Here is a 10,788-nt window from a genome sequence, read left to right as displayed (position 1 = left end):
TGGGATGGGAATGGGATGGGATGGAATGGGGATGGGAATGGGATGGGATGGGGACAGGATGGGGACGGGATGGGGATGGGATGGGATGGAATGGGGATGGGGATGGGGGTGGGATGGGACAGGAATCCCCTCCCCAGTGAGGAAGGTCCAACCCCACCCCTGGTCCAGCTCATCCTTATCTCAGCTCCAGCAGCTCCATCCCCATCTTCCTTCCCCCCCCCCCCCCCCCCCCCCCCATCCCATCCCATCCACACCCAGACCCCCCCTTTGTGGAGCACCCCATGGACACCCCCCCCCCCATTCCCTCTCCCATAGGGACACCCCGACCATGGAGGCCACGTCCATGCTCAGCCCCTCACCGTGGCAGCGGCGCCGCGCCTGGGTCCGGCAGAGCCGGAGCTGGAGGAATTCGATGCTGGCGCTCGAGGACGCGGCCTCTGCCCCATGGGACAACTCCGACCCACAACCGCCCCACGGCCCCCTTGCAGGTCAATGGGGATGCCCCGGGGATGGGGGGCCCCGAGCCCTGCGCCCCATCGGTGCCTTCCCAAGGGCAGGAAGCGCAGACGGGAAGATCGAGCTGTGGCTGCGGGAGTGCGGGTGAGCGGCGGCGTTCCCGCTGGGAATGGTGCTGTGGGGAGAGGGAAAGGGCGGGGGGGATGCTCATGGGTCCTCATGGAAGGCCTGCACCCGAGCAGGCAGAGGGGTGCTGGTGGGAAGGAGGCCATGGGAGCAAGGAATGGGGTGGGATGGAAGGGAGCTGAAAGCACCATGGGCAGGGGGGGCTCCTGCAGCGAGCCCATTCCAGGGGCCCAGCACCCTCGCTGGGAAGAGATTCTGCCCAAGAGCTCATCCCAATCTCCCCCTGTCCTGTCCCTGCATCCCTTGGCCAAAGCCCCTTTTCCTATTGGATCCCCTTGTCCTGTCCCTGCATCCCTTGCCCCAAACCCCTTTTCCTATTGGATCCCCTTGTCCTGTTCCTGCATCCTTGGTGAAACCCCTTTTCCTATTGGATCCCCCTGTCCTGTCCCTGCATCCCTTGCCCCAAACCCCTTTTCCTATTGGATCCCCCTGTCCTGTTCCTGCATCCTTGGCCAAAGCCCCTTTTCCTATTGGATCCTCTTGTCCTGTCCCTGCATCCCTTGCCCCAAACCCCTTTTCCTGTTGGATCCCCTTGTCCTGTCCCTGCATCCTTGGCCAAAGCCCCTTTTCCTACTGGATCCCCTTGTCCTGTCCCTGCATCCCTTGCCCCAAACCCCTTTTCCTACTGGATCCCCTTGTCCTGTTCCTGCATCCTTGGTGAAACCCCTTTTCCTATTGGATCCCCCTGTCCTGTCCCTGCATCCCTTGCCCTAAACCCCTTTTCCTATTGGATCCCCCTGTCCTGTCCCTGCATCCCTTGTCCCAAACCCCTTTACCTACTGGATCCCCTTGTCCTGTTCCTGCACCCTTGGTGAAACCCCTTTTCCTATTGGATCCCCCTGTCCTGTCCCTCCATCCCTTGTCCCAAACCCCTTTTCCTGTTGGATCCCCTTGTCCTGTCCCTGCATCCCTTGCCCCAAACCCCTTTTCCTATTGGATCCCCCTGTCCTGTCCCTGCATCCCTTGCCCCATAGCCCCTTTTCCTATTAAATCCCCTCTGAGCATCCCACCAAGCCCAAACCCCATCTCCTTGCTCCCCATCCCCTGCATCCCATTCCCCCCTGCCCATCCTGCTGTTCCCAGCTCTCCCATCCCACCTCCATCCCCTCTGGACAGGGTGACGTGACCAAGGCTCTGCTCTGGTCCAGGTCATCCCTTGAGGTCCCATCAGAGGAGCCGGGCTTGCCGGGTCCCCAGGGTGCGTTGCCTTGGTCCCCATGGTTCTCCTGGGGTACCGCTGGTCCCTCTGTGTCCCTAAAGCCCTTGGGTGCAGGGGAATGGCCCTTGAGGACCACGGGACCCATCCCTGTGGCCCCACATCTCATCCAACACCATTGCAGGGTATGGAAGCACTGGGACCAGCTTCGAGGATGACCTGACCCTGGGAGCTGAAGGTACCAGCACCCCTAGGGTGTCGCTGCCCTCCCATTGCCACCAGCAGCAGCTTCTCCTGCAGGAGATGGGGCTGGGCTGCCCCCGAGCTCTGTGTCCATGGGGTGGGATGCGTGTGGCCCCACACATCCCCATCTCGCTCCTCTCTGCCCCCTTTTCCAGCTCTCCTGCTTCCAGGGAGCAGCAAGGCCATGAGCAGGTGAGGTTTGGGGTCCTAGGTCGAGGCTGGTGGGGATCTGGGGACCACTATCCCCATGCACCCATTGGCATCATGCCCATCTGCATCCCCATCCCTATCCCCATTCTCATCCCCTTCCCCACCCCATCCCCACCCCATCCCCATCCCCATCCCCTTCCCCATGCTCATCCCCATACCCATATTTGTCCCCATCCCCATCCCACCCCCATCCCCATCCCTACCACATCCCCATCCCCACCCCATCCCATACACATCCCACCTCGTCCCACCCCCATCCCACCCCTTCCCACCCCATCCCCATCCCCATCCCCACCCCATCCCATCCCATCCCATCCCATCCCATCCCATCCCCATCCCCATCCCCATCCCCACCCCACCCCATCCCCATCCCCATCCCCACCCCATCCCCACCCCATCCCCATCCCCATCCCCACCCCATCCCCACCCCATCCCTATCCCCACCCCATCCCCATCCCCATCCCCACCCCACCCCATCCCCATCCCCATCCCCACCCCATCCCCATCCCCACCCCATCCCCACCCCATCCCCATCCCCACCCCATCCCCACCCCATCCCCATCCCCTCCCCATCCCCATCCCACCCTATCCCATCCCACCCCCATCCCCATCCCCATCCCCATCCCCATCCCCATCCCCATCCCCATCCCCATCCCCACCCCACCCCATCCCACCCCATCCCCATCCCACCACAGGGCCAAACGCCTCAGCCTGGGCCACAGCGCGGCCTCCAGCCTCACCACCAAGACCAGCTCCAGGTAGAACCTAGGGAGGGGTGTGTGTGGGTGTGGGGGTGTCTTCGAGGGGTGCTTGGGCTCCCCCGTTGGCGATGCTCATCCCTATGGGGCTGCCCCACATCCCCGCAGCATCTCCGAGGTGCTGGAGCGCTGGGAGGCGGATGCTGAGGAGATCCTCTCCGAGCTGGGCTTCGTGCCGAGCGAGCCGGGTACCGCATCCCGGGTCCCCGTGCGGTTTCTTCACGGCTCCATCCCGCGCCAAGGGCATCGACTTCCAGCTCTTCCTCAAGGCCCAAGTGCGGCGCATGGAGATGGAGGATCCCTGCTTGACGCTGGCCAGTGAGCGGCGCCTGCCCCCCCCCCCCCCCCCGATCCCATGGGATTCACCCCATTGGGAATGAGGCTCCGGTTTCCCACCTCCCTTTGTCCTTCCCAGGTCGCTTCCAGCAGGTCCAGGCTCTGGCCACCACGGCCGATGCCTTCTTCTGCCTCTACTCCTACGTGTCCCGGAGCCCCGTGCGGCGCCTGTCCCCCTCCTGCTGCTCCAGGGCTCATCCCGACATTCCCAACATCCACATCCCAACATCCCAACCCGGAGCCCTCTCGCCCGTGCAGCGCTTGAAGAGAGCAGTGGCCACCATGTGCCTCTACGCACCCCCAAGGGATGAAGGCAACCCCCCGGGGCCCCCCATCCAGCCCGGTGCTATGGGGCCGGGGCTGGAGCCATCCCGGTGCGATGCAGGCGATGCCCTGGAAGGATGGAGAAGGGATGCGGATGGGGTCCATCCTGGTGCTGCATGGGGACACCCGGAGCTGCCCTGTCCCCATAGCGGGGGGTTATTGGGTACCCCGATGGTGGTGGTCCCCCCCCAGCAGCCATGGGACAAAGGGGACTCCGGCTTCGGCTCTGGCTCCTATGGGACCTGGCTGGGGTGGAAAGCGGGGTCCCATGGGTGCCACATGGGTGCTACCTTGCACCCGGACACACCAAGGGCTGGTGGCCACCGGGCTTGGAGCAGGGGCCAGCGATGGGGGGGGCAGAGGGACACGAGGATGCTCCCATCACCCCAAGGACCAACCAGGGACTCCTTTGAGGTGGAGGAGGTGAGGAGGGATACCAGGGTGATGGGGGGGTACGAGGGTGATGGGGAGGTATCAGGGTGATGGAGGGGTACCAGGGTGATGGGGAGGTGCCAGGGTGATGGGGAGGTATCAGGGTGATGGAGGGGTACCAGGGTGATGGGGAGGTGCCAGGGTGATGGGGGGGTACCAGGGTGATGGAGGGGTACCAGGGTGATGGGGGGGTACCAGGGTGATGGAGGGGTACCAAGGTGATGGGAGGGGTACCAGGGTGATGGGGGGTACCAGGGTGATGGAGGGGTACCAGGGTGATGGGGGGGTACCAGGGTGATGGAGGGGTACCAGGGTGATGGGAGGGGTACCAGGGTGATGGGGGGTACCAGGGTGATGGGAGGGTACCAGGGTGATGGGGGGTACCAGGGTGATGGGGGGGTGCCAGGGTGATGGGAGGGGTACCAGGGTGATGGGGGGGTATCAGGGTGATGAGGAGGTACCAGGGTGATGGGAGGGTACCAGGGTGATGGGGAGGTACGAGGGTGATGGGGAGGTACCAGGGTGATGGGAGGGTACCAGGGTGATGGGGGGGTACCAGGGTGATGGGGGGGGCCAGGGTGATGGAGGGTACCAGGGTGATGGGGAGGTACCAGGGTGATGGGGGGGTACCAGGGTGATGGGGAGGTGCCAGGGTGATGGGGAGGTATCAGGGTGATGGAGGGGTACCAGGGTGATGGGGGGATGCCTTACACACGCATGGAGAGGGATGCAGTGATTTACACACATGTGCCGCTCCTCACCCATCCTGCTGCAGGTGCTGAGTGTCAGTGAGGATGATGATGATGATGATGATGATGATGATGATGATGATACTGATGATGATGATACTGATGATGATGATGGTGGTAATGGTGATGCCCACAAGGAACCCATCCGGTCCCTCCATCCCTCCGCTGCCATCCGCAGAAGTAAGTTCTGGGGGTTTCCCATAATGGGAGGGCAGTGCGTGTCCCGTGGGTCCCCATACATGTCCCCATGTGTGTCCCACATGTCCCATATGTGCCCCACGTGTCCCCATACGTGTCCCCATACATGTCCCCATACCTGTCCTATGTATCCCCCATGCGTGTCCCACATGTCCCATGTGTCCCCATACATGTCCCCACGTGGCCCCATGTGTCGCACGTGTCTCCATACATGTCCCACGTGCCCTCATACGTGTCCCATGTGTCCCCATACGTGTCCCACATGTCCCCATACCTGTCCCCATCCATGTTCCCATACCTGCCCCATACATGTCCCCATACATATCCCCATACATATCCCCATACATATCCCCATACATATCCCCATACCTGTCCCCATACCTGCCCCATCCATGTCCCCATCCATGTCCCCACACCTGTCCCCATCCATGTCCCCATCCATGTCCCCATACCTGCCCCATACCTGCCTCATCCATGTCCCCATCCATGTCCCCATCCCTGCCCCATACCTGCCTCATCCATGTCCCCATCCATGTCCCCACCCATGTCCCCATCCATGTCCCCATCCCTGCCCCATACCCGCCCCACACCTGTCCCCACCTGTCCCCGTGCCCCCCGCCTGTCCCCACGTGTGTCCCGTGCCCCACACCCAGGTTTCCTGCTCCCCGCCAGCAGCGGGCCCTCGGACAGCAGCGGCTTCGGGGAGGAGGCGGTGCCGGGGCTCAGCTCCCAGCCCAGGGCCTGAGGCCACCGCAGAGGGACCCAGGGGGGGCCCGGGGGCACCGCTGGGTGCTGGGAGCCACAGGGACCCTGGCACTGCCGCCACGCGTGCACTGGGTGTACACGTGTGTGTGTGTGTGCACGTGTGTGTGTGTGTGCACGTGTGTGTGTGTGTGCACGTGTGTGTGTGTGCACGTGTGTGTGTGTGTGCACGTGTGTGTGTGTGTGCACGTGTGTGTGTGTGCACGTGTGTGTGTGTGCGTGTGTACACGTGTGTGTGTGTGTGCACGTGTGTGTGTGTGTGCACGTGTGTGTGTGTGTACACGTGTGTGTGTGTGCACGTGTGTGTGTGTGTGTGTACACGTGTGTGTGTGTGTGTGCACGTGTGTGTGTGTGTACACGTGTGTGTGTGTGCACGTGTGTGTGTGTGTGTGCACGTGTGTGTGTGTGCACGTGTGTGTGTGTGTGTGCACGTGTGTGTGTGTGTACACGTGTGTGTGTGTGCACGTGTGTGTGTGTGTGTGCACGTGTGTGTGTGTGTACACGTGTGTGTGTGTGCACGTGTGTGTGTGTGTGTGCACGTGTGTGTGTGTGTACACGTGTGTGTGTGTGCACGTGTGTGTGTGTGCACGTGTGTGTGTGTGTGTATGTACATGTGTACACGTGTGTGTATGTACATGTGTACACGTGTGTGTGTGCACGTGTGTGTATATATACATGTGTACACGTGTGTGTATGTACATGTGTACACGTGTGTGTGTATGTACATGTGTACACGTGTGTGTGTTTGGCACCGAATTCCTTTTGACTCAGGACTTTTGCCAGGGCTGGGTCAGGGCCAGGGGATGTCCCCATCCCCATAGACGTGTCTCCATCCCCATAGACGTGTCTCCATCCCCATAGACGTGTCTCCATCCCCATAGACGTGTCTCCATCCCCATAGACGTGTCTCCATCCCCATCCCCATAGACGTGTCTCCATCCCCATAGACATGTCTCCATCCCCATCCCCATAGACGTGTCTCCATCCCCATAGACGTGTCTCCATCCCCATAGACGTGTCTCCATCCCCATCCCCATAGACGTGTCTCCATCCCCATAGACGTGTCTCCATCCCCATAGACGTGTCTCCATCCCCATCCCCATGGACATGTCCCCATTACCATAGACATGTAACCATCTCCATCCCCATAGATGTGTCTCCATCCCCAACCTCATGGACGTGTCCCCATCCCCATGGACATATTCCCATCCCCAACCCCATGGACGTGTCCCACCCCCATAGACGTGTCTCCATCCCCATCCCCATGGACATGTCCCCATTACCATAGACATGTAACCATCTCCATCCCCATAGACGTGTCCCCATTCCCATTGGCGTGTCCCCATCCCCACCCCCATGGACATGTATCCATCACCATGGATGTGTCCCCATCCCCATCCCCATGGACATGTATCCATGACCATGGACATATCCCCATCCCCATGGACGTGTCCCCATCCCCATGGACATGTCCCCATCCCCATGGATGTTCTCCCATCCCCATGGACGTGTCCCCATCCCCATGGACGTGTCTCCTTCCCTATCCCCATGGACATGTCCCCATCCCCATGGACATGTCCCCATCCCCATGGACGTTCTCCCATCCCCATGGACATGTCCCCATCCCCATGGACGTGTCCCCATTCCCATTGATGTATCCCCATCCTGATCCCCATGGATATGCCCCATCCCCATGGACGTGCCCTCATCCCCATGGACGTGCCCCCATCCCCATGGACATGCCCTCATCCCCATGGATGTGCCCCCATCCTCCTGGACGTGCCCCCATCCCCATGGACATGTATCCATCACCATGGACATATCCCCATCCCCAACCCCATGGACGTGTCCCCATTCCCATTGATGTATCCCCATCCTGATCCCCATGGACGTGCCCCCATCCCCATGGACGTGCCCCCATCCCCATGGACATGTCCCCAAACCCAGCCCTGGCTCTTGGGACACCACTTGCACTTTGGTCACCCGTGTGACACTAGGAATGGGATCTGTTGGGTGAAATAAAGCTCCCAAAGGACTGTGGCTGCCTCCATCCCTGGATGGGGGGATCCAGCCCTATGGACCCCACGGCCCATCCCAGCTCAAGGGCTCATGGATTCGTGTTTGGCTTCTCCATCTTCAGGCCTCTCCTACGCCTCCCTCTTGTTTCCTTATGGGGCATCTCGTGACTTCCTGGTTCTTCCCCTTCCTGTCCCGTATCTCATGGGCTCCACGCTCCTCATCTGCCCCATGGGATGTGGGCACCAGAAGGAAACCACACGGAGGTGATGCTGGCTCCATTCCTTAACCCCTCCCGTGCTGCTGCTGCCGCCATCGGTGCCTTTTGTCCCCAATGACGTGGGCCCCATCCCCATGGACATCAGCCCCCTTTGGACCACATCAAGGTCCAGATCCGTTCCTGGCCCCCTAAACCCATGCAGGGATGGGGAGAAGCGCCCCATAACCTCAGCAAGGAGCCAGCACCACTGTGGTCCCTCATCCTCTCCTGGTCCCCTGGTCCAGGAGCCTCCGCTCTGATGGCCCCAGGGCAGGGGACAGGATGGACCAACAAACCCCAGCACTTCCCTATGGAGAGCAGCCAAAGATGGGATTATCCTGGCTTAGCCCCACAGCCCCTCGGGCTCCCAGAGCCCAACCCCATGGTGGGGTCCTGAACAGGGGGGGATATTCCCAACGTGCCAGGGATGCTCCGTGCTGGCTCCTGCTGCCCACGGATGAGCTTCATCCACATCCCTGCTGCTCTAGAGGGGACCCGCAAGCCGGGATGCTCCTGCTCCTATGGAGCCCTCCTGGGCCTTCATCCCAGAAACAGAGCCTGGGCATTGGGTGCAGCCCGATGGGGATTCCAGAAGCCTTCGGCTCCATCCTCGGAGCACGCCTGGAGCTCAGGGTGCCCCATCCCCGGGGACACTTGAGACCATCCCCATCCCAGTGGGGAAGAGACCGGGACGAGGCTCCAAACCTTGGTCGATGGGGACCAAAGCGCTGGCGGCACCGGGCTGCATGGGGCCACCTTCATCCAGCTTCACCGCTGAGCCCAAAGAGCAAGGGTTTCATCCCAACGCAGGGAAAGCGAAGCCCCCGGTGCTCCCGAGCCCGGTTTGAACGCGGCGATGGCCGAATGCGATGGGATGGAGCAAACCCCAGCGGCGCAGCGCCAGGAGGAGGTGTTCCCACACTGGGGCTTGGCTGCTCTCTCCCCAGAGCGCTTGGAGCACCCCACAGCCCGCATCCGGGTGCTGCAATCCTGCCCCGGGAGCTTCCCCTCACCCCCTTTCCCCCCTCCCCTCCCCGCAATGAATGGGATGCTCTGAGGACCAGGATCCAAGCAGGATACGAGGCACAAATCCTCCCTCGGGCACCGGGCACGGGAACCCCATGGAGCCGTTCCCTGACCTCCAGCCAAGAGGCGCCCAAGGGACCGGGTGGTGATTTAGGGGCGCAGCGCTCAATGGGGAGCTCCGGGCTCTTGCTGGGATGCTCCCGACCCCCCGTCCTGCGGGATTCCCATTGGAATCAAGGGCTCAGGCCCCTGCGGAGCGCGGGACTTGCGGGATGAGCAGCGCGGAGCCGGTGCCAGCGGAGCCGGCTTGGATGCAGCCCTCGGCAGGGATGAGGTGGCTGAGGTGTGGGAGCAGCTTCCCACGGGAGGCAGGAGCTGCCTGGGAGGCTGGGAATGGGCCAGGAGCTGCAGACGTGGTTCTGCAGCTGGGAACGGGCTTGGTGGGGGCTCCTGGCCACTGCCGGCAGCGCCCATCCACAGCCAGCAGAGCCCCATCCACTCCTAACAGTGCCCCATCCACAGCCAGCAGAGCCCCATCCACTCCTAACAGCGCCCCATCCACTCCTAACAGCGCCCATCCACAGACAGCAGAGCCCCATTCACTGCTAACAGCGCCCCATTCGCTCCTAACAGTGCCCCATTCACTCCTAACAGCGCCCCATTCGCTCCTAACAGCACCCCATCCACTCCTAACAGCACCCCATCCACTCCTAATAGCGCCCCATTCACTCCTAACAGCACCCCATCCACTCCTAACAGCACCCCATCCACTCCTAACAGCGCCCCATTCACTCCTAACAGCACCCCATCCACTCCTAATAGCGCCCCATTCACTCCTAACAGCACCCCATCCACTGCTAACAGCACCCTATTCACTCCTAATCGCACCCCATGCACTCCTGATAGCACCTTATCAACCCTAACATTACCCCATCCATATCCAGTATCACCCTGTTCACTCCTGATAGCACCCCATCGACCCCAGCATCACCCCATTCACCCCAGCATCACTCCATCCACATCCAGCATCACCCCATCCACATCCAGCATTGGGGCTGGTTTGGGTGCACTGGGGTTGGTTTGGGTGCATTGGGCTGGTTTGGGTGCTCTGGGGCTGGTTTGGGTGCATTGGGGTTGGTTTGGGTGCTCTGGGGCTGGTTTGGGTGCATTGGGGTTGGTTTGGGTGCTCTGGGGCTGGTTTGGGTGCATTTGGGCTGGTTTGGGTGCTCTGGGGCTGGTTTGGGTGCATTGGGGTTGGTTTGGGTGCTCTGGGGCTGGTTTGGGTGCTGAGGCACTGGAATGGGTTGCCCAGGGAGGTTGGGAATGCTCCATCCCTGGCAGTGTTCAAGACCAGGTTGGACGAGGCCTTGGGTGACCTGGTTTAGGGTGAGGTGTCCCTGCCCTTGGCAGGGGGTGGAACTGGGTGAGCTTCAGGTCCTTTCCAACCCAAACCATTCCACTAAAGGAGGTTTGGTGGGATGGAGGGTGGTTTGGTGGGATATAAAGGGTGTTTGTTGGGATGTAAAGTGGTTTGGTGGGATGGTCATGCTTCCAGGCAAACAACAGGCAGGACTGGATGGGATGAATGGGATGGATTGGATGGGATGGATGGGATGGGATGGGATGGGATGGGATGCATGGGATTGGATGGGATGGATGGGATGGGATGGGATGAAT

At 61.4% G+C, this 10,788-nt stretch overlaps 2 protein-coding genes across 2 annotated transcripts; both read left to right on the top strand.

The window, feature by feature from the left end:
- The first annotated feature begins 328 nt into the window (after positions 1-328).
- Positions 329-4,152, top strand: TESPA1 (thymocyte expressed, positive selection associated 1). Its single transcript, XM_061443346.1, is given in 8 exon segments — positions 329-600; positions 1,791-1,840; positions 1,983-2,036; positions 2,197-2,233; positions 2,947-3,009; positions 3,118-3,223; positions 3,225-3,327; positions 3,425-4,152. Coding segments are annotated over 8 exon segments (1,413 nt in total).
- A 657-nt stretch (positions 4,153-4,809) lies between these two features.
- LOC133263528 (uncharacterized) lies at positions 4,810-5,807 on the top strand. The gene is made up of 2 exons (XM_061443318.1): positions 4,810-5,030; positions 5,702-5,807. The coding sequence occupies exons 1-2, from the start codon at positions 4,847-4,849 to the stop codon at positions 5,791-5,793; spliced, it is 276 nt and encodes a 91-aa protein (XP_061299302.1). The 5' UTR covers positions 4,810-4,846; the 3' UTR covers positions 5,794-5,807.
- Positions 5,808-10,788: the final 4,981 nt, after the last annotated feature.

Source organism: Pezoporus flaviventris, unplaced genomic scaffold, assembly GCF_033815535.1.
Source record: "Pezoporus flaviventris isolate CSIRO_AGI_PZ_B2104156 unplaced genomic scaffold, CSIRO_AGI_Pfla_v1 ptg000350l, whole genome shotgun sequence".
Classification (NCBI taxonomy): Eukaryota; Metazoa; Chordata; class Aves; order Psittaciformes; family Psittacidae; genus Pezoporus; species Pezoporus flaviventris.
Note: the sequence above shows the minus strand (reverse complement) of the source record. Positions and strands in the feature narration are given on the sequence as shown.

Excerpts from the sequence above, each read along its gene's own strand:
- LOC133263528 (XM_061443318.1), top strand. The coding sequence starts at position 4,847 with ATGTGCCGCTCCTCACCCATCCTGCTGCAGGTGCTGAGTGTCAGTGAG. Across the intron at positions 5,031-5,701 it reads CTCCGCTGCCATCCGCAGAA|GTTTCCTGCTCCCCGCCAGC; the intron begins GTAAGTTCTGGG and ends CCCCACACCCAG.